The sequence below is a fragment of the Canis lupus genome, chromosome 18, assembly GCF_048164855.1.
Source record: "Canis lupus baileyi chromosome 18, mCanLup2.hap1, whole genome shotgun sequence".
Classification (NCBI taxonomy): domain Eukaryota; kingdom Metazoa; phylum Chordata; class Mammalia; order Carnivora; family Canidae; genus Canis; species Canis lupus.
In genome coordinates, this window is record NC_132855.1 from 28,170,972 (window position 1) to 28,195,490 (window position 24,519).

The 24,519-nt window shown below is 34.7% G+C and overlaps 1 protein-coding gene across 30 annotated transcripts in view; it reads right to left on the reverse strand.

Moving 5' to 3' along the window:
• Positions 1-24,519, reverse strand: part of HDAC9 (histone deacetylase 9) — a 911,611-nt gene that overhangs the window by 415,918 nt on the left and 471,174 nt on the right. For 17 of the 30 annotated variants that reach the window (XM_072783863.1, XM_072783864.1, XM_072783866.1 and 14 more), the window contains 4 exons: positions 16,563-16,804; positions 12,278-12,428; positions 11,134-11,260; positions 8,764-8,885 (listed from right to left, as the gene is read on the reverse strand). In XM_072783863.1, coding sequence (XP_072639964.1) covers positions 8,764-8,885; positions 11,134-11,260; positions 12,278-12,428; positions 16,563-16,804 — 642 coding nt within the window. The remainder of the gene's footprint in view (positions 1-8,763; positions 8,886-11,133; positions 11,261-12,277; positions 12,429-16,562; positions 16,805-24,519) is intronic. The other 13 variants (XM_072783869.1, XM_072783877.1, XM_072783861.1 and 10 more) reach the window with 3 other exon arrangements.

Consider the following 24,519-nt stretch of genomic DNA (forward strand, 5'->3'; position numbering starts at 1 on the left):
ATTCTAAACCATTTAATTCTTAGGTAAATATTACAGTAATTGATCAATTGTAGCATGCACAATCACTAAGAAAAAAATGCAAAAGCAAAAAACATTGCTGGTAGAACTGTGAAAATATCATCCATTGGACTCATTCAGGTTTCAGACATATATTTGTTTAAAAAAATGAGCATTTTAGAATCAATGAAATAGTTTAAAATAGCTACCTTTTCATAATCAAAGTGATTAAATCTATCAAAAAGTCTTCTTGTAAAAAGTAAATTATCTATGTGAAAAATTAAATCTTATTTTAAAAAGGAACTAAATTTTCTAATTTTTGGAGGGCCACAATTGTTTTTTATACCTTATCAAATTTCTAGTTTGATATAATGAGAAAAATTAGAAATACAGAAAAAAAATCCTTATAATTCCCAAATCTTGCTTACACAGTAGTTTATATTCCCTTCCAACTCAATATTTCATCAAATTTATTTTCAAAGTACCAAAATCAATAGGGTGTGGTTCCAATTAAGAAGAGAAAGATGACATACAGAAGAGGATACAGAATAAAATATCATAGAATAAATCATTAGGCAAGGACTTTAGCACAAAGTATTGGATTCCTTCCAAAATGTGATTTAAAATTATTTCAGCCTATTCTGTCACAGTTTTTAGCACATGGATTTTAGTCATGACCAAGCTGAGAAAGACAATCATTTATGCTAATCCTTAAAAAATCTATTATAATTAATTGGTAAGAATTATATTGCTTAAATATAAATCTGTCACCTCAAAAAATTGGAAAGTTGTGTTTAAATATTTTAAAATATTTTATAGGCTTTAAAGTCCATGGCAGACTTCTGGAATCAACTCCAACATGTAAAGAGCTTGGAAATCTTCACTTCCATCCTCACCACAAGAAAAAAGCTGAGCAAAGTAAAAATCAAAGCAGTTTCTTTCCATCCTTCAGAGAATAAAAGTCTCAGAGCGAGGTGCTACCCTGAACTCTGGAGAGCCAGGAAAATACAGAAAATTGCAGCTGAGATCAGCTTACTGGAAGCAGAAGCTCTAATGGAAAAAGTTGACAACTTGCAAGAACACATGGGCAATATAAGCAGAGAGATCTCTAAGACAGAATGAAAAGGAAATGCTTGAAATCAAAAACACAGAATGAAGAATGACGTGATGGGCTCATCTGTGGACTGGATGTGGCTGAGGAAAGAATCAGTGATCTTGAAGACATGTCAATAGACACTTCCTAAGCTGAAAGGCAAAGAGAAAAAAAGAACACAATATACTAGAACTCTGGGACAATTACAAAAGATGGAATATATGTGTAATGGGGATCTTAAAATAACAAGAAGGAAAGGAACAGAAGAATATATAAATAATGGCTAAAATGCACAGGTATAGGAATCTCAGGGAACATGAAGCAATATAAATACCAAAGGTTAAACACCTACATAAATCATATTTGAACTGCAGAAAACCAAAGACAAAAAGGCTATCTTCAAAGAAACCAGAGGATATTAGAAAGCAACTTGCCTATAGAGTAACCAGGATAAGAATTATACAAGATTTCTTGTCAGAAATGATGCAAGCAAGCAGAGTGTAGTGATAGGTTTCAAATGTTGCAATAAAAAATCCAGCAACTTAGAATTCCATATTCAATAAAATCTTTCTCAGACAAACAAAGACTAAGGGAATTTTGCCAGTATATTTGCCTTGCAAGAAATAATAAAAGAAGATCTTCAAAAAGAAAGAAAAGGATATAGTTCAGAAACTTCTATTTATGTAAAGGAAATGAAGTAAAAGTAAAGTATTTTATTATTCTTATTTTTAATTGATCTAATAAACTATTCAAAATAATAATATTAACAATGTATTGGGTGATTTTAGCTTACAGAAAAAGGAGGTGAATGACAGCAATTTGATAAAGGGTGGGTGGGAGGAACTCAGAATGTGCTGTTGGAAGGCACCTATGCTGATAAAGCACTACAGTATTATTTGAAAGTAGATGCAGCTCAGCCACAAATATGTACTTCAAACTCTAAGGAAACCACAAAATAAAAAAGTTTTAAAGAGGTACAAATGATATGCTAAAATGATAGAGAACATGGAATCATACAATGGTTAATTAAATCCAAAGAGGCTAGAAAAAGAGGGGAAATAAAAAAATGATAACAATAAAGAGTAAGTACAATGATTAGAAAACAGTTACACACGTCGTGGTAATAATCTAACAATAGATCAATCACCATTTTAGATGTGAATGGTCAAATACACTTATTAAAAGAGACTGTCAGAGTGGATTTTCAAAAAAGACCCAAGTATATGTGGCCTATAAGAAAACTATTTTAAAAATAAAGACACAGATAGGGTGGCTCAGTGGGTTAAATGTCTGTCTTTAGTTCAGGTCATGATCCCAGAGACCTGGGATCAAGCCCCAGGTCTGGTTCACTGCACAGTGGGGCTTCTGTCTCACCCTCTGCCTCTCACCTGCTTGTGCTTGCTCTTTCTCTCTCTCTCTCTCTCAAATAAATAAATAAAAATCTTTAAAAAGATAAAAAATAAAGATTAAAAGTAAAGGAGTGGAGAAAAATACACCATGATAATACTAGGAAGTTACACCTTAAAACCAAAATGGGAAACCATTATATACCTATTAGAATGTTCAAAATCCAAAAAAAACTGAAACTGAAAATACCAAGTGCTGGTGAGTATGTGTAGCAACAAGAACTCTGATTCACTGCTGGTGGGTGTTCAAAATAGTACAGCCACTTTGGAAGATAGTTTGGCAGTTTCTTACAAAACTAAACAATTTTATCAAAAGATCCAGCTATCACACTCCTATGTATTAACCTAATTCAGTTCAAAACTTGTATCTATGCAAAACATACATGGGAATATTTACAATAGATTTATTCATAACTCCTAAAACTTGGAAGGAACCAGGATGTCTTTCAATAGGTAGATGATGAACACATTGTGGTTCCTTTTATAATACAGTATTACTTAGCAATAAAAAGAAATGAGCTTGGGACACCTGGGTGGCTCAGCGGTTGAGCTTCTGCCTTCAGCCCAGGGCATGATCCTGGAGTCACGGGATCAAGTCCTACATTAGGCTCCCTGCATGGAGCCTGCTTCTCCTTCTACCCATGTCTCTGCCTCTCCCTCTGTGTCTCTCATGAATAAATAACTAAATCTTAAAAAAAAAAAAAAATAAAAAAAGCTTTCAAGCCACAAAAAAGACATGGAGAAATCTTAAATGCATATTGCCAAGTGAAAGAATCCAGTCTGGAAGGCTAAATACATTATACAATATGATTCCAACTATGTGACATGCTACAGAAGCAAGACTATAGAGACAGTAGAGACACCAGTGATTATCAGAGGCTGGTCAGGGGGAGGGATGAATCCATGGAGCGAGAGGATTTTGAGGGCAGTGAATCTCTTCTTTATTATATTGTCATGATGGATACATGATATGACATTATGCATGTGTCAAAATCTATAGAATTTTATAACACTAAGAGTAAACCTTAATGTAAGTTAGGTACTACGCTAATAATAATGTATCTAGTGGTTCATAAATTATACCAAATGTACCATACTCATGCAACATGTAAGTAAGAGCAGAGCCGGTAGGGGGAGAGGGTGTGGAGAATGATATGGAAGCCCTGTCTGTATACTATCTGCTCAGTTTTTTTTTTTTTTTTTTGTATGTGTGTGTGTGTGTGTGTGAATCTAAAACTGTTCTAAAAATTAAAATCTAACAATTTAAAAGTCAAGTCAAAGGGCAGAAATCAAAACACAACTTAGCCCCAGTGAGCATAAAGTATCAATTAGTGTTCTTCCTATGTTAGATGACAGAAACAAGTCTGCTACTATTTTTAGACACCACATTTCGCTCTGAGATGCCAGGGAAATACAAAACTGGCAAAACCCTTTATTCCAATGTTGACATTAGTACTAAAAGTTTCACATAGCTTAAAAAGACCGTTTGTCACTTTCTCCTCAGTTGTTTGTGAAATCAATAAAAATGTAGCAGAATGTTAGACCTTAAAAAGACTTCCCACAAGAGTAAGATATGCAGTTTTAACTTGATAAAAATAAATGAAGATGAATTCCTCAACATAAAATTAACTAAGCGCTCCCTAAATTCTAGGTATGATCCTCAGCTCATTACACACAATACTTAACTGAATTCCTAAACTAACTGTATGAACCAAGTGCAATAATTATTCCTATTTTACAGATGACAGAGTCATAAGGCCAAGAGGTTAAGTAAATTTCCTAAAATGAGGATCCAGATTTCGAACTGGTAGGTGGATTCAAAGCCTGGTGTTACTATGCCACATTGCTTCTCGATTCTGGGAAAACTTTGTAACATTATCACGAAAAGAATATTCTAGTAATTTAAAGCAAGAATGACTGCTACAATGGAACTAAGAGTACTAAAATAGATAAGAATCCTCCAGTTTTTGTTAATCTGGAATAAGACTCTGAGTGGTATTTTTACAAGCATAAGCACTCTTTTAGTACTATCTGGGCAGAAATGTGGGTGCACGTCCATGTGTGCACATGAGTATGTGTTTGCATATCATGAGAAAAACACAGAAAGAAGGAAAAAGAGAGATTTTAGGACCTAAGATTAAAAAAGCCTTCTTGTATTAATTCTGGATTATAATAACTTGAATAGGTCACCAAGGTACCACATAACTTCTCACTACTATTCTGAAGGAGATTTATAAAGCTGTATATCTCATCTTTGCCTTCTTTCCAATTTACTCAGTGTGGAAAATGACACTGGCCTTCCAAAACCTTAACTTATGTTTGGACCCCTTCCATATTTGAGTCTTACTCTTGTGTTGCTGACCATTAAAATGAGTATTTCAGTGGGGCTGGAACAGTCCACGCCAAGCTTTATAATGGCTTGCACACTTTAAGAGGTTAATCTAGCCAGCCAGTTCACTTTGTTCAGAAGTATTAAATGGAAAGACTATAACATTCAAAGAAAGGCAAAGTTCACTGGGTAAGACCCCAATAATATAATGGAGCATAAAACCTCTAGAATTTTTTTACTATAATATTTTATGAAACATACGTACACACTCACTGGAATAGAATCCAATTCAAATGATTCTGAAGGTCAATTCAAAGTCACCACATATAGCAGTACTTTGAGAGAAATATGTACTATTTCAAAAGTGCCTGGATCCAGACGCTTTCTTTCTCTATTTTATAGTTTATTATCAGTCTAGAAATGTACTATATTAGGGGGGAAAAGTCACATACTACAGTACAATATAATTTGCAGCCAAAACATGAAGTTCAATAAAATACTACAAATTTCAGTATCAACAAATCCTTGTGTTGTGGAACAAAAAGAATCACAGAAGGTAATTCTAAAAGGAAGTGCTATTTTAAGTGTGGGCGATAAATATAAAAATTGAAAACAATGATTTCATTCTCAACTTCACAACTAATTATGAAATCCTTCAATGTTCATTGTTGTCAAAGGAGCAAAAGACTCTCAATTCCTACATTTAAAAGAAAAGTGAATTAGGAATGGGCCTGATTAGAGCCACCTAGTTGTATTATTCTGATATTTCCTAAATGCCCAAATTTTAGGAGCAACCATCATTCTCCTAAGGGGAAGGAAGTAAAGGTCCACTTTGCATGACAAAGGTCAGATCTCCGCAGACAAATGAGCCTTCTATGGTTGACTGTTTCTAGGTTATCACCGTCTGGCTGGGTCCTAGGAGGTCAAAAGAGGTTCCAAATTGTGCTCACTGTTTAAGGGATACCCTTGGGGCCACTTTAATCATTTTAAGGTCATTAAAATTTTTCTTATTCCAGTTCCAGCTTTATCCCCTTAAACCTTGCTAATATAGATTGGCAATTCAGTCCTGATGTAGGTTAAAAAGAAATTGGAAGTATTCAGTATTGTATGCAGATCCAAAGAGAGATCCAAAGAGATCCACTCATTTAACAACTTCTTTTAAATCTAAAATTGAATTCAGTGAAATTCAAGTAGACCACAGAGGGTGATAATCACAGGCCCCAGTAGAAAAGCTTGACTCTATTATAGCTGTCCTGGTATTTACACTATGTGATCAATGCCACTACTCTAGATTTCATTTAATATGATAGAGCTTTATGCAAAAATTATCTTAGTTTCCCCAATCATTACATATGTTTAATTGTAATTATGATAATACTTTGTTTACTATTTTGTAATAACTATTAAATAACAAACATATAAGAAATGTTGAAGTAAAAATTATCACTTGAATCACACTAAATATTTCAATGCTCTTCTATTTATTGCAAAGATATGTCTAAAGTTTCTCACAGTGGACTGGAAATACACCAAATGGATCACATTGATAAAAGTTAGAAGAGTTCTGTTCTCCGTATTTGTAATTAGTGAAGGGCATCTCTTAAGTACTTTAGATAATGTGTACAAAACATCTGTACTTAATTATATAATACTTTTCTTTGATGATAGGAATTGAATTAAGAAATATTTTGAAACCCTCATACAAAGTATTAATGGCTGTTCAAGAACCTCACTGGTATAGTGCTTTAAAAAGTTTGTTTGTATAAATCAATGGCCCGATGCTTCAGATTTTCAATTTTATTAAAAGAATAAACTTGAAATACTAGGCCAATAAAGAAAATATAACACTAGAAAACACAAGGGCTGCATCTTTTCACTATTATTATATATCACACCAACAGAGAAAATGTCTCTCATATTAGTACAGATTTGAATAAAATGTGGTAACATATATAATGAGCAAGATTTCTCTTTGAATTCTGTTGTGGACTGAGAATTTTTACAAGAATAAATTAACAGCTTGCTAGTCATTCCTCACAGAGAAAAAAATCCTAAACTGTTCTCATGGAAACTGGGACACAAAGTATGGGTTTTCAGTACTTGTTCTTCAGTATTGAAAAAGATCAGATTTTCTTTCTGGATGCCTTACTGGTTCCAAACGCCACTTCTTTTCAAAGGCAGTGTCAGTTCTGCAGTCAGTTTTCGTCTCCCAGGGGTAAGAATATATTCAAAGGCTGTGTGCACAGCAGGGTAGAAGTCTTTCTCCATGAATGTAACTATATCACTCATCAGTAACCTCCTGCCATAGGGGGACTTATGTTTTCTTTCCTTTTAGTGACTCCTTGGGCTCTTGAATGCCAGTCACTGCCCTGAGACCTGAGGCAATATTCACATAATCTCTGTCAATAGTTCCTACACATGCCATTGGCACAACTCAATGTCAAGACAGCAGATCAAAGTCTGCACATTCTAAAACTCATGCCCTTTATGGATCAATTTTCATAAACTATACTCTGTGTTTCAGAAAGAACATGGAAGCTCATTCTTTGCTTTCTTCCTTTTATCCCAGATAAGTTTATTTATGTGGAAGGCAATCTGATTTGTACATAACAGTGTGAAGTTCTTATGCAATACATAAATCTCATTCTCCCCTTTGCACAGCCTTCTGGGGTATTTAATCTCTTGAAGTATTTTACTATACCTATTGTCTTAGAGTAGAAATGCAAAACTCCTCAGGCTATTAAAATAAAAAGGCATGGATTTCTTTGCAATACTTCACCATCCTACCCCAGTGGTTGTACAAAAGAGGGTTGGTGATAAGTTCTTATGACGGATTTTATTTTTAAATCTTCATTATGCTATAGGTAAATTATGACAGACAATAGCTATAGCGTGTGTTTTTACAATCTATATTCATTTTAATGACTCAAAATTGCTTGGGAAAATTAATAAAACTATTGGAAATCATTTTTGCTCTGTAGATTTCAAATACAAGTTACATAGATCTATTCTTCTTAAGTAGACCTGAGTAAAATACAGTGAACCAAACTATCTTCTCTGAGTACCTTTTCAGATCAATTCTGGATACAAAGATTTTAAAATCTACAACTTTCTCTAAAAACTGCATTTGGAAAACAGAAGATTTAGAACAGAACATATACAAAATGATATTTATGCTCATATCTAGCTAAAGTTTAAATATATTTATTACAGAGGTAAGAGCACATAACACATTAAATATGCACATATCAGAGGGCTGAAAAAGGAGATGAGCAAACAAATACTAGCCTTAAGAGCCAGAAGGCGGTTTACTAAACTCCACAAATAGAAGCTTCATTGTCCCAGTTCCCGTAAGCAGATTTTTATATAATTGCATGAGATTATTAGGTACAAAGCATCACTCTGAGGTCTCCTGTAATCTGTGAGACATTAGGCAAGTCACTTACTCAAAAGGTAGCTTTGGTTTTATCTGTTTTCACTACTTAAACAATTAAAAGTTACATGTTTTAAAATGTGTGAGGAAAGAAAGTTTATTATTCCCATTTCTGAAGTGAATGGTTGAAGCTCAAGAAAAATTTAGATAAAAGGAAGAAATTACAGAGGTCCTCATTAGTGGAGACAATTTAAATTTTCTGAGAAATCTAATTTCTGTTTTCTGTAATTGGAAAATTTATTGCTAATAAGATAATAATTTGTCTAAAATCCAAATATGATGAACTTTTAAATTAAAAAAGGTACCCGATTATATCTTGAATCAACTGATGTTGAAACTGGCATGTGTACGTGGTGCATGCACATACATGCTTATGCTAAGGACAAGGGTGGAGAGGGCACAATAGCTCTGATGCAAATCCTTTGACTTTCCTCTAGAGGCATGGCAAAATGAAACTACAGGTACATTATGGAAGAGCAAGTGGAGTCTTGCTAAACCAACTTACCAGTTTTTCGAAGGGGGAAATCATCCTTTGCATCCTGTGCTCCTGGTAATGTGTATTTGTACGACGGAGATGTCCCACTCAGGGGTGGAGAGCTTTGATCCAGTGACGTGTGGTGGGCAGCCCTACAAAAGAAAAAGAGGGTTCACCATTTGCTCTGGAGTTTTTACTGTGTGTGGGTCAGCAATAATCAGTTGCACATGCTGTACACGTGTCTCAGCTGTGTTTATGTTCTTTCTTTTTAGTGTGTACAAACCATAGCCTCATATAACCAAGTTCATTTTAGCAGTATGTTATAGAATGTTGCACGATTCCCAAGAATGACCACTGTTGTGTCTGGTCACATACTTATATAGAAGTTTGCTAATTCACTAAAAGAGAATTCACCAAGAGCCTGAGTTTTGATCATCTGAGATGGCCATGTAGGCTTTCTTAAGCATCATACTAGTGAAAAAGTCATCATCCTAATCCTTTTTAGTCAGTAATATAGAATAGTCAAAGTAAAAGTAGAAGGGACTTCATTTTCAAAAATTGCTAGGTAATAAATAAAAGTATAAGAGGGTGGCTTTTCTATTATAGTTATAGTGTCAACAGCCTCAGATCTCCTGACTTCTATAGCACTTCTAAGGTAAAGGCTGGCACTCACATATTTCTTCAACATGAAACTGATTTTTAAAAATATTTTCTATTCCCTGCATAAATATAGTGAAAGAGAGGCAGCTATATTACCAAGGAAGAGTTTTCAGGGCTGAACGCAAATTATCCAGTGGATATGGACGCCCATAACTATGATACACAAAGAAAACAATGCACAGGGCATGGGATCACCACCATGATGATGGTTCTACCAGTATCATTTATTTGAATTACACATTCTCAAAAAATGGTTTAAGGGCACTTCATCTAGCCCTAACTGGCAAAAAAGGTATTAAGTTCAGATTCCATAAACGAATGATTTATAGTGTTTGGAGTTGGCCCCTACTGAAGTTCAATTCAGTACAATAAAGGATTGCTAAGTAACATTTGACAGTCATGTTAAATATACCCAAGGGGACAGCTAAAGAACTTCCAGCTGACACACGCTTTGCATATAGTTGTTTCCCACTTAAAAAAGGTATTGTCTCTTCTTAAAATGAGCTTTAACCTAGAAGGAATACAAATCAGTTATAAATTATGTGTGCGGTTTTAAGTAATGGTATTTGTTTCTAAATATTTTGTGATGGTAACTGAACATCTGAACATTTTCTTCAGGGACTGGCTTCTCAAGCCAACTGACATGCCTGATAGAAATTACATAAACATTTTAAAAGTACTTATATAACTGGAATCTGCCTCAGTTACCCTTTTTCAATGGATGCTGAGAAGGGCAGATACTTATAAAATAGAATTAGAAGTATAATAACTCTTCAAATAGAATTCCTGGGATGCTTACAACTTCAATATAGAGTAATCAAGTATTTATTCTCTTATCCTGGATGACATGAGGAATGAAAAAACAGTTAAGTGTAAAATCTAATGGTCATTCAGTAAATGTATAACATCAGAGAATCAAAACTTATCTATTAGTCTGTTATCCAAATATTTGCCTATGAGGGTTTGTCCGAATTTTTAAAAACACGGTATCCTTCATATTTTCCAGAAAGGAGAACTGTGTATCTCATAGTTCTCTTCACTGGGCCTGGGGAAACATGGTTCTGTACTTCTGTAATCATATTGTGTATTATGTTGTCAGCCTGTGTGTGAGAAGTCAGTGTGCTCGGCTCATAGTGTAGCAAGAAATGAAGTCAGATGGTCAGGGGTAAACTTGTCCCTGAAGACTTAGCTTTACTTTGTTGCCTTCATGCTCTTTCCCTTCCCTCCCTTGTCTTCCTGCCTTTTTTTTTTTTTTTTTAAGTCGAAAAGCTTCTGGTCTTTTAAAAATAGCTCAGATCTCCACCTTCTATCGAGCCAAGTAAAATAAAGTCTCAACCTGCCAAATCTTCAGAAATTATTGTAAAGATATCAGATGCACCATCTGAGAATAGAAAAATGCAAAATAGGAACTAATTTCTATGCCCCACCCCACATTTCTGTTATTCATTCACCAAAAAACCTATCTACTTCCATGCCCTCGAGATGGTACTTGCTAACATTTATTAAGCACTGCTCTCTGTTGCATGCTTTACCACATTATTTCACAGGACCTTTCCAGCAACCCTAGGGGCAGGTACTATCATTATAATCTTTTCAAAGAGAAGGATGAGAATTCAAGGAGCCTGTCCACAGCCACATAGCTGAGAATTGGCAGACACCAGGTCTGTGCCCAGGCTGGCTGAATACAGAATCTATATTCTTGACCCCCCGGGGAAAAAAACGGCCAAACACTGAACATACGTGTACCAGAGCTTGGGATGGCGGCTCACGGAATGATTTTTTCCATTGGTTGGAGTGTCTTTTGTTGCTGATTTACTCAACAGGAATTCTTGAAGCTTCTGCTTTACTTCTGTACTTGCCACTGCCCCTGAAACACATACATACAGACACAGATGTTGATTTGGGGCTCTGTTCTTTCAAGCCTCTGGAGCATTTAGCAAAAATTAAGAAGTAATACCACTGGTCACTGTATAGGAAGCTTCCTACTAAAAGAGAAACCAGAGTCTAAACGGGCTTTTGAGAATGGCACAGTAATGTTTTATAACTACTGCTCAAACCGCCAATTTTCAAAGGACCTTTGATAATTTCTTTAATTGCTTCTGCAGAATGGGGAGTCTCAAAATTAATACTATTTTTTTTCTTAAGGTTAAAGAAAATGAGGAATGAAACATTGTCTTTTAAAAATCAAGAGTCTTAGGGGACCATAGAAGTGATTGAACACAATACAGTCATCTTTCCTGAATTGCTAGTTTGAAAAACTCGTGTTTTAAAAAACTCTTTTGAGCATTAAGCATGTAAATATTGCTGACAGTTCCAGTTCAAGTCATCTGATTTTAAACCTTGCTACATCCTGATTTTGAACTGACCTCAGACAGGGGAATTATTTGGATCTGTCTCCCTCTTGTGGATAGTTTTTTTCAACAAATGTTCTGCCTTAAATCTTCCCAAAGTCTGGGTACTCAAAAACTAGATGGAGGCAAGGCTTGACTTACAGAGCAATTATTACTTGAGCAGGTGGAAGGTCTAGCGAGGAAATGAGGAGTAAGTCTATCATAAAACAATACAGCATGGCTAGGTTGCTTTCATGGAACCTTGTTTTTAAGGTTTGAAACAACAAAAATCAGTTATCTTTGCCAAACAATGCTCCGTTTGCTTCCTGAGGCGCTGTGCAGCCTGAATGCAGGGAGATGAGATGTGAATGTCAACGCTTTGTATTTGGGTCCCTAGTTTATTCTTTTAATTAAATGCAGCCAGTTTTGACAAGTTTCTTTTCTTTCTTTTTTTTTTTCCGATAAGTTTAATTCACTCCTTATCAGGCTTTATTCTGAATGACATCAGCTAAACATGAGGGAAGAGATTGATCTTTTACCCTGGTGCCTCTTACTTTCTCGTCCTCTATCTTTGCCTCTGAGAGGAGGAAGCTGCTGTTCTCTGCGGTGCCTCTCTACTTCCTGTTCTTGCCTCTGCTGCTCCAGTTTCTGCTCCTTTTCTAGGAGTTCTTGTTGCTGTTTTATGGCTAGAAGTTCCTGTTGCAACTTGCGAGAAGAGAAAGACATGAGAGTGTGCAATTTCTTTAGGCTTCATTGTCATCACTGACCAAAATCAAACTGTTAGGAGCTTCTGGAACTTGTTTCTGTTTAGTTTACATTTTTTACTCACTTTTTTTTTGTGAATTATTGAATCTAAAGACAAACAACTAATGCCATAAATGGACTTCAGTCATCAATAAGCAAATTTTTAGGTAGCTTCATTACCTGTGCCACCCCACCAAAAATCGTTACCAAATTTGCTCTACTCTTTAGTTCCCTGAGTAGCTTCTCTTTGTACACCTGAAATATATGCAATAGGCAAAGGCAAGAATGGCCTAGCAGTCTGTTCTACCATGCCCCTCCAATTATAAACAAACAACTGAAACCTTCATTTCCAATCCTGAGAAATGGTATGAAAAATAAACCAAAGGAAGGGTGAGAAATCAGTTAATTTGGCTGAAGTCTACCTGAAACAGAATGAATGTTAAAAATTTCAAAACCTGGGGCGCCTGGTTGGCTCCGTTGCTTAAGCATCTGCCTTCAGCTCAGGTCATGATCTCGGGGTCTGGGGATCAAGCCCGGAGTCGAGTTGGGCTTCCTGCTTAGTGGGGAGTCTGCTTCTCCCTCTGACCTCTGCTTGTGCTCTCTCTCTCTCTCTCTTTCTCTCCAATAAACAAATAAAATCTTTTAAAATTTTTCAAAACATTACAGAGAATGTTCTGATTAATGTAAGCTATACATCTGTAAAAGGCTTTCTCTCAAAATAGCAGAGGCCTAGTTCATTCATCCAGTTTGTAAAAAACATTCAAATTTGAGAATAATGGAAGTGATTTTGTTTTGACCAAACTACTGTCAGTATGTCTGAATCCCTTGACTTCACTTCCAAACAACGAGTAACATGAACATGAAGGATTCTTAATAACTCTGTTGACAAGTCCATTTATCCTCAGATGCAGAAGTAGATACCTACAAATAATAGTAAATGTGCTCACTGTGGAATAATTAAAGATTTTGAGTTCTACTTAGGCTCTGAGAATACTAGATATGAAATCTACTAGATATGAAACCTTACAAAACTACTCAAACCCCTGGTTCCTCATACATAAGAGAAATAATCTCCATCACACATGTTCAGAATGCACATGAAATTTAGTTTGAAAGTTTAGACCATACTAATTTTAATTGTCATTACTATTTTTAGATCTCTATCCTAATAAAGTTGGTGTAATTTGCTATTTATATTAGATAGGTACCTAAAATTTATGCTGAAAAAGTGAGAGAAAAACCAAAAGGTTTGTGGAATAGCAACAGAGGCATTCTGGAGCAAAAGGAAGCCAACTCTGTATGCTAACCTGATAGCCTCACGTTTCCTAGAAGGATAAGGTTAGAAGCATTTCTAGTTATTCTTCATATTGAAATCTTTGGCATTTTGGCTTTGATGTATCAATCCCTTATTGGATGTTTTTAGATACTCCATTGTAAAAAAGAATTTATAACTGTACTTAAATCCTGCCTTAAGTATTAATTCTATACAGCTACAGGGATTGGTGGAATTGATTTAGTGCTTCAATCAAATTTAATCTATTTTAGGAATCTAGAAAAGCACACAATTTAATTCCCATAGTTATTATTCATTACTGAAGATTGCCAGAATGCCATTGAAAAAAAAGAGAAAGAAACAAAACATCAACCACCCAGTTTCAGATGTTCTGATATAGGACACGGGGAGGATGATGTGGTAGCTTTGATGGCAGATAAGGCAAGGCTACAAACCTTGGAACAACTGTCTACTGGCTGTGTGGTCTTGGGCAAGTTTCAGTATTTCTCTATGCCTCAGCTTACTAGGTAGAGAAATGGGATAATAGCATCAAACTCAACAGATGTTGATTATAGAAGCCAAAGATTCAAAATGCTACTATAAGTAAAGCTTCACGTACTGTTTCTTATAAACATAAAAGTCAAATGAATGTTAAAAGCATCAACTCTTAGCATAAAAAATGTTAAGTAAAATGAAACAAAAGATTTAAAAAGTAAAAGCTTCCTAAATTTAAAAGGCATTTTAAAGCAGGTCTTTGTTTCTGAGAAAACAGTTTATTACTTTGGAAAATCATTTCAAAACCTAAGTTTTCCTTTTAGCTATCTCAGAATCTTTTTTTCTGACAAGAGCCTCTGCTTTTCCTATATTTTCCAGATGTCAGTAAACTTCCTGTATTACTTTGTTTAAGCTAGAGTAACAATTAATTTCCTACTAGCTACTACTACTAAAGTGAAATATATTACTTTAAAATATTTTATATTGATCTTTACAATTACAAAAGGTATTAAACATAAATGAAAAGAAGTATTTAAACTTCTTCAGGGCAATATGAATCAGGTACCACAGCAAAATGAACTATACAGTTACTTTTAAAAGTATGGTGAAAAATATAAATTTTATTCATTCATCATTGTCATCCTAACACACCAAGAATGAATGGAAAAAGAAATCTAAACATTAATTCCTAACATTTTTTTCAAGGGTCAAATAATAATGCTTTAAAGTCATTCAAAAATAAGTCTATAAACTAAAGGAAGGTTTCCTATTCTACAAAATACAGCCATGACCTACTGGTTCCATATGAGACCCAACACAAAATTCTCACTCTTAGTTTTAAAACATCTTATAGATCAATAAATTGCAAGAGTTCTTTTAGTAAAGTTCAGTAAAGAAGAAATTATAATGTTTTATATCAGATATCAAAGCTTTTTTTGGAAAAGAAGATAAAATTGGCCTTTCAGGCTAAGAAGTATCTTTCAAAAAAAAAAAAAAAAAAAAGGACATGGGGGGAAGAAGGTAAAAGAAGCATTTTTACCTTCTGAGACGCTAAAATTAATGTGGTAAATTTTTATAATATTGACATAGATTAGTTATCTATATTAATCTGACACAAATGTGCTTGTATTTGATGTATGAGTAATAGATCAAGTGTCTAGAACTTGTAATTTATTGTATTATTAAATTAACATGTATTTACATCATTTTGAAGGACATAGGCATAAAAATGGAATTAAATTATAAATATTCGCTGCTTTATGTTACTGTCATAATAAATTCAAACTAAACATCTACTTAATCAGACCAAAATAGCTTTGTTTTAAATGTCTTTGTCAAGAATTTGAAGGACACTTCACAAATAAAGAGAAAGGGATATTTATCTCAATAATACAAGAAGAAATAGATACATAGATACATCTAAAATGACTTGACAACAAAACAGTCCATCATAAAAAATTCTGGGACATGGATATATTTCTCTTAGAATAATTTATGCAACTTGGCTCTAATTGTCAACTCCTCCCAAAATTATTTCATTAAATTCTTATCTGCAGTCTACTAAATTTCTGTAATAAATATTTAAAATATCTGCACCAGTTTCTTCATATATAATTCTCTTGAGCTTTTTATGTCATTATTTTAAATGTGTGCATTATGAGGACTTCTTCATGGTGAAAATTAGGATATATTCAGAACATTTACTTATATGGAGGTGAGTGGGGGGATGGGTAAAATAGGTGATGGGGATTAAGGAGTGTACTTGTTGTGATGAGCACCAGGTGCTGTATGGAGCTGTTGAATCACTATGCTATACATCTGAAACTAATATTACATGTATGTTAACTAACTAGAATTTAAATAAAAACTTTTAAAAATCCACTTAAAAATCAAAACCAAAACAAGAAGGCTCTGTCTTTGTCATTTCTGGTAAATAGTTTATGAAGTTTTTTTAAAAAATATAAAACAGATCTTCCCAAGTTCATGGTTCTTGGTGGAGAATAGATGGGGCAAATGAACAAAATCACGTAGAAGACAAACTAAACAGATGTTGGGAAGTTACTATTCTCTACAATTGACGCTGTAAACTAATGGATGAGAATGGTAAAGGCCCCTCCAAGAGCAAAGCTGGTTTTTAGTCAGCATTCTTACTACTTACCCAAAGTACAATCACAATTTCCTCCAGGCCATACTTCCATGTCTTAATTGCTGTGAAACATCCCCCACCCCACCCCGCTCTGCACCACTGCAAGTGCTCTTCTTATGCCCATGTCCTGTAGCAGGCTTCCTGAGTGAAGAGCTGTCAGAGGCAAGGAAACATTTGCTACCTTGATGTGCTCCTGGAGCTGAGCCTGGTGCTGCCTTGTCAAGTTCTCATGCTGTTTCTGAAACTCTGCAATCAGGAGCTGCTTCTGGATTTGCTGCTGTTGCTGGATAAGAAGTAATTCTTGCTGCAGTTGCTTCTCACGGACAACAGGATCCACCACAGGCATCATCATCCTGAGGTCCGTCCTTAAGTCTAAAGGTGAGATGGGCTCTAGGCCCACAGGAACCTCTGACTTCACATCCACTAGAGAAACAGGAGAAAAAAAAAAAGGGTGGAGGGCACGGCAGAGGATAGGAAATTAGCACATTGATTTTGAAACAAAAAATAAAAGACATTAGATCCTACACACAAATTTTATGTCAACAAGTGTAGTCATTTTTTACAAGGATCATTAAAAGGTCTTTAGTGTATTAGTTTTGGTAAAATGGACTCTATGCTAATTTTACCCAGCAATACTCTTTTCATGAATCTTCTAAATTTCTCTTTTCAAAGAAATGAATCCCCACCCCAAAAAAATCCCCCCAAAACCACAGAGATGAACCCAATTATTTCCTGATATCAAAGTCCTTCATAAAACTTACTTTGCTGGATGACTTACACAAGTCAGGTCAACTTAGGACAAAAAGTGTTACTCTATTGAGGAAAAGATGCCAAGTTGTAATAGAGAACTTCTATCACAACTTAATTGCCATACTTGCAAACATGTTAGTTTGTAGTCAGAGTTAGAAGATATATTCTAAGATATATTCCTCAAGAATTAAGGAATTCCTTAAGAATTAAAGCTTTCAACCATGTATCTGCAGAGCTATTGGACAAATCTGCACACTAAAATGTTGAAAACGGGGGACACCTGGGTGGCTCAGCGGTTAGGCATCTGCCTTCAGCTCATGGCATGATCCCAGGGCCCGGGATTGAGTCCCACATCGGGCTCCCTGCGAGGAGCCTGCTTCTCCCTCTGCCTATGTCTGCCTCCTCTCTCTCTGTATCTCTCATGAATAAATAAATAAAATCTTAAAAAAAATAAAATGTTGAAAATGGTGAGTAGATTAGTTAATCAACCACAACAATGGCACTAAGTCTAAACATGGAGTAAAAGTAGCCAAGTCTCCACGTTCTGTTTTTTCAAAGATGATAATCTGCATTTCAGTTATCTAGTCCTAAAATGAGTAAGGCACAAAAATGGTGAGGAAGCTTAAAGCAAATCAAAACATTAGAGGAAGAAATATTGGATGAGAATAATTAAGTTGATAAGAATAATTATAAGATATTTAAATTTTAAAAAAATTAGATAATGTATATAAAATTCTCAGCACTACTTCTATTAGATAACTTGTAGGACAGTATAAACACAAAAGCTCATAGGTAAGGTATATGTGCAGTAACAACATGGGAGTTGTTAAATGGCGTAAGTGGGATAATCCATACCAAGTACCTACAACATATAGCACATTTCTCAATAAATGCTCTGGGTTTTTTTAATTATATCAAAATGGAATTTTTTTATGTGTGAAAATAAATCAACACTGTTTGGCTAACAAAGCAAAAATATTAAGAGCAAGTAAGCAAATAAAATTGTATGAGATTTCCATTTAATACTAGAAAATGAAAACAGAAAAACTTCTAGAAAAATGGAAAAAAATAAAATACAGGAATATAAATAATGTTTTAAATTTACCTTTACTAGTAAAGAAATGCAAATTTTAGGTGAAAATAAGATCTCATTTTCTAAGTATGAAATATCATCTATATGATTCATGTGTGCATATGTGTGTGTATATAATGTCTCATTGTGTAAGCATACGACCAAATATATAATTATATATTGTAAGTGGTACTACCAAATGGCTTAAAACTTCTGAAAAAAAATTGGGGATATGTCAGAAGAGGCATTAGATAATCTACCATTTGATTCAAGTTTGCCAACTCTAGGAATGTATCTTAAGAAGACAATAGTAACAGGAAAAGAAATAGTTCAATGTCATACTGTTTACTGAAGTATTATTTTGATTGAAATCATCAACTACAAGGAAATGTCTAAGTAAAGTATGTCACATCCATATAATAGAAAAGCACATAATCATTAAAAGTAAGGTTTATGGGAACACGAAGAATGCTATTACAACATTAAGGAAAAAACAGTAAGAAAAGTGACATATACCCTATGATAACTCTTTAAATAAATATAACTTAAGTCAACATACATTTATTGAGAATCTTAAATTCCAAAGCCTGATTTTAAATGAGGAAAGCAAAAAAGACAAAAATTCCAGCCCTTTTAGAGCATATATCCTAATGGGTTTTTAATTGTATTAGTCTCTGAATTCTTGTAGCAAAGGTTGGTGAGATACAGAACAGAAGATAGCTGTATTTGGGTTGGAAATAAGAATAATTTTCCCCTTCTTACTTTTCTGTATTTTTCCAAATTGCATCTAATGCTCTGACTACTACTGTAAGTAACTTAGATTTGCAAATTCCAGGTTGGGAACTACAAAGTTAATATTCCATGTGGATTTAAGAGCTATTTTCAGTACGTTGAGAAAGACTAACAGAAATCTTATCTGTAGAGGTTAAGGCTGCAAATACTAAATGAAACATTAATGTCCTTACTTATCACTTGAATTGCATGTGCGTACAAGGCATGTGGTGTGCACCTGTGGGTGGGGTGGGAGATGAGTTGGTATCAATCTTGGGTTGCTAACACTGGTCACTTTTCAATGTATTGATCAGAAGCTTGCATTGATGGTACTACATATGTCACTTTAATGAAAATGGTAAAACAACTTATCAATAAACCATAGTTTGGTGGATGGTGTCCTTTAAAGTAATGATATTTATGAAAATAGAGATAGTAATTATGACAAGTTTGGGATTAAACGAGCATGATGGCCTTTAACAGTTCTTAGTTGCAGTGTCTGATGCAGAACTTTCAATCAAGACTCTGGAGTAACATGAGATTTTGAGCATTAATTTATAGAGTTGGCATGGTCCCAATGAAAAGCAATGACTGTTAATGATGTATTTCATTTTTGCATTAAAAAGGCCAAACTACAGCCCCCAGTGTTTGCATGGAAATCCCAATAAACAAAGGTCAGAATTTAACCCTATAAAGTCAAAATATAGAATTTCAGGAGACCCTGGGGTCTCTTCTTGTTGGCATTCTTCATATCCATTAACTGTGAACATCAAATCCCTAAAAAAACCCCTCCCTACAAAACAAGATAAGGGTGAAAAAAGTCCCAGAACTCTCCAAAACAGCTATTGTAAACCTCAAAGGGTAATTTGACTTCTTAACCTGCTATCCCAACAGAAATGATTGTGTCTAACTGCTTGCCTTTGTTCAGAGACTAATCACTAAATTGTGAAAAATCACCCTCAACTTACAAAAACTGCTCTTGATTATAAATAATTGCCCAAGACTGAGAGAAAGCGGCAAGCAAGATCCCAGCCTTTCATCCAATTTATTCAGCAGCAATCCACATTCCATTTGTCTAGACTAAATATAGCAGCGTTTATACAAGAAATCAATAGTGCTTGCAGAGAGGAGAGGGAAGGCATGAATATTTCATCAAACTCAGAGAGAAATGGCAATCAGCAAACTGATGGTGCTGTGTAGGTCATCTTTGGCCTGCTGGATTAGTTCTGTTACTTGGACAATAGCTCATCTCTGGCTAATCATAATCATATCATAACCATTCTTTCTATTTTTAACATTAATTGCATTGTGGGTGACAAAGACTCATCGTATTCCAAAAGAAATGATGGATTTTTCTTACAGCGTCTGTGACAGGCTAATAAGCCTCCCCAGGAGCAATAACAGTAACACAAGACCAGGGCGGAGTTTCAACAAGTTATAGTCACTCTCATAGCACAGAATGTGAAAGAAAGGGCATTGTCCACAGCTGCTATATTATCATAATTAGAAATAATCAACTTACAAGAAAAAATTGACCACCAATTTTAACAATGAGGAAATGGAATCATCTCTATTCATAACATTTCTTGTCTAGGAACATGCAAATTCCTTACAAATTACTTAGAACAGGTGCCAGTGGTGCATAAATTAGAAAGAAGTTGATGCAACAAATTGTAGTTATTAGTAGCACTAGTTATAAACAAATGATGTTTTCTTAACAGATCTCAATTACTTTAGCTCAAGACCTCATAACTTTATTTGGACTTACTATGCTTGTCTGAGATTTCAACTACATGCCAACACATATATATGTTATATTTATATTATTATTCTAATACCAAATGCCCAGTCAGAACATTTCCAAATATATATCAACTAGTCTTAATTATCATTTTACAGAGCCCTGTTCATTCTTTCTCCAGTGTCTTTCTTAACTGCTTCTTTGATAGTTATTTCTTCTTCTGTTTAGCATTAATCAATTCATGCAATTTTGTTTTAGAAATAGTTTTTACTTTTAAATGAACATGGAAACAAAAAAGCTCCCATTTCAAAATAAAAATCTCAGATCACATAGATATGTATATTAACCACATTTATTTAAGTAACGGACATACCCTGTTGATAGTTGTAACTTAATTTCTTCGACAAGCATTTTTTAAAATATTTTTTAAAGTGTTAATTCAGAGTTCAAAGGATAATCTAGCAGCCATAGTGTTTAATTCTTCACTTTAGATACTGTTATTTATAGCACAGGTAAGTAAGAAGAATTTTCTATTTTCAAAACCAGAAATCTTTGGTTGCTCTTAGCTAATTTACAAACAAGAATCTATTCTAAGACTGTTTTAAGTGAACAATTTGCAAACCCCATGGATAGAAAAATTCTAAGAAGGCACAATTTTGACCATTTACAGCTATCATAACTATGGCTGAAGACTGTTAATGCAGATCCTCTGAAAGGAGATCTCAAAGCAGTAGGGTGCAAACTAGAGGTTTTCACAAAAGATTGGTATAGGTACCATCCCACCACCAATTTGTATGCATCAACTCACCTAACAATCAAAACCTGAAAAATGCAATAAAAACTAGGACCATATTTATCTCAGTTAATATTCATAGTTACCACAGCTGTAACTCAGGGTGTAGTAGCATCACCAATGCTGCCCAGAGCCAGTTTATGTGGAAACTAAGTTGTTTATACCAAGGAAATGGTTGTCCACAACCACTGGCAAGGGGACATATGAACTACAATCGCTAGACCTGGGGAGAAACAAATGTTGCTCTGATTGTCTGATCAGCTAACGTAAGTAGTTTTCATTGTGAGCCTTCTTGAACAGAAACTGAAGAGGCCTTGGGGATGGGTAGACGACAATTCATAAGTAGCACATCATAGTCTGCTCTAACTATAGCACTGCATGTCAATCGCATCTTGAGCAATCTAAGGAATTTGCCCTTCAATGGGGGACAGATTTTACCTTCACTGCCACTTCGTTGTCATTGGTTATTTTGATAGCTGGAGAGAGTTTTTCAGGTAGAATCCATGGGCTTGGGGAAATAAATAGAAGAACTCAAGTCTTTTTCTTCCCTCAGCTCCATGAACTTGATTTAAACCCATTTCAGTCACCTCGTTATTTCCTTTTCTGAAATCCTGCTACCACCTCTCACCCCCTTCTAAGAATGTTTTGGAACTACACACATACAATTACGTATTTTCATTTACATTTTTACTCCTTATAACCTGTTGGTTATACTGGAACAAAAAGCTATTGGAGGACAGGGCATGCCTGATGCTTGTATCTTGTTTCTCTAGGCTTTTGTCTCAATAACTACATAGCTGTACAAATTCTTTAGATATACTATCTAAATAAAGTATCAGAGACTATTTAGTACTGTATGTATCTAGAACAACATTGTAGTCATTGCTATTATGTATCATCAGGTTGATATATCATTTTTCATTAATTTCTTTATTCAGCAAATATTTGTAAAGCCCTATTAAATAACAAAAAAGCTTTTAGTCAACAAGGGAAGTCAGGAAAGCCTTCAGAGAACTCATATTTTGCTGCAGAAGATCAACCCATAAACTTATGTAGAAAACATGATACATGAAAGGCAATGATGTTGCTGTTCTAGAATCCTACACGGGCCTTCTTCTATTTTCTCACCAGGACTCTCCGTGATGATCCCTTCCATTTCCAGGACTGTATTTGCTTTGTTGAGGGTAACAATTCTAGCTCCATCCTAAACATCTATTCCAAACTTGCAACCCATATGTATAACTACTACTGGCACTCTCCATTTAGCTGTCTTAGACTACTCGTTCCCCAGTACCTCTGGTCTCAATTATTGCAGCGAGAGAACACTGAAGTGGTATCTGACTCCTCTCTCTCCCTTTTATCACCCATATCTAATTGACAGAAATCATCTTTTCCACTCTCAAATCCTTTTTGAATTCACGAAGACCTCAGCACCACCACTGATTGTTTTACTGAAGCAGTCATCTGTCACTTTCCAGGCTAAAAAATCCATCAGTGGACACCAGTCTTTAACATGGCTGGCCTGTCCCCGTCTGGTATGCTTTCAGCCTGTGTTTCTAGCCTCAACACCACCTACTCTCCCTTCAGTTAAGTCACATTGATCTTGCAGCTCCTCAACACTCCATGCTTTCACCTACATTTCAGAGATACCTCATACATGTCATTGCTTTCTAAAACCCAATCCCACCCCATTTTTCTAGGCTGATTCTTACTTAACCTTCATATAATAAAAATGATTTGATGCAGGAGGTCTTTCCAAGTCTTACTGCATTTACCTATTAAATTCTGCAATTCCTTTCATAAATTTGTTTGTCTGCCTTCACTATTATCCTAAGTTCCATGAGAGGAGGGACCGTATTTTCAGTGTCTAGTATAGCATGAACACAGAGTAATGCCTTCATGCATACCTAGAATGAATGAAAGAATAACTTAATAATTGACAGAAGAATCATATAGGAGGAATAAATGAATAAATGACCGAAGAATCATATGGGAATAAAATTAGAAATATATGTGCACAGATGCACACATATACACATGGCATTAAAATCCTAAAGCAATTACTTTCTAGGTCCTTTTGACCTGACCACTTGAATTTCAGATAAATATTATTCAACTGCTTAAATTATTGATAACTGAGTAAGTTTCTGGCAATAGTGAATAAGTATTTGGGGGGAAAAATGATCTCAAATATTTTCTTATCTATTATGTTATTTCACATTTCCCAGATCTCAATGTACCCTGAAAACTCAGTGTACTGACAGGTGACAACCACCAAAGTAGGGTGGAAAGACTCAAATAAAATTTACCCATCCATGCTGTTTTCTCAGTGGGGATCACCAAGAACAGGTCACAGTACAGAATGATCTAAACAATAAGGCCTAATTTATAAATGATCATCCCATGTTATATTATCAGAAAATCAGGCCAGAATGGTAAGCTAAGAATTTTTTCGTCTCTAATTTGAAAAATGGAGAATTAGATTAATATATGTAAATAGAAAAGAATGGAGCCTCCCAAAGTTAATTTAATCAAAATTCTTTAACTTTTTATCTAAAATAACCAATAATTGATTTTAAAAATATAGAATACCCCTTAGTGAAGGCTTTTCATTGAAATGTGTAGTGTCACTTTTGTCTTGGAAAGCACATTTTCTCTGAAAAAGTAAATTAATAAATTTGAGTAAACTAATGAATTAAGTAACATCAAACATGGGATAAGAGAAAAACAGGTAATATATCCTCAGTCTGATGACAAAACTGCCCAAATATCATTTTAGTAATACAAATATTCCTAGCTGATTTTCCACTGTTTCTACTTATGACAGCATCATCATGAAATAAAAAAGAATTAGGAAATTATCAAACACGAAAAGAATAATTTTTATAACAAGAATTATTTAAATTGATTAGTCCGGAAATATAATTCTCCCTCAAAGTGATTTTGTTCAAGTTATACATGTCTTTAGTTTCTTCGAGTACACTAATACATGGCATAAATGAAAAGAAAAT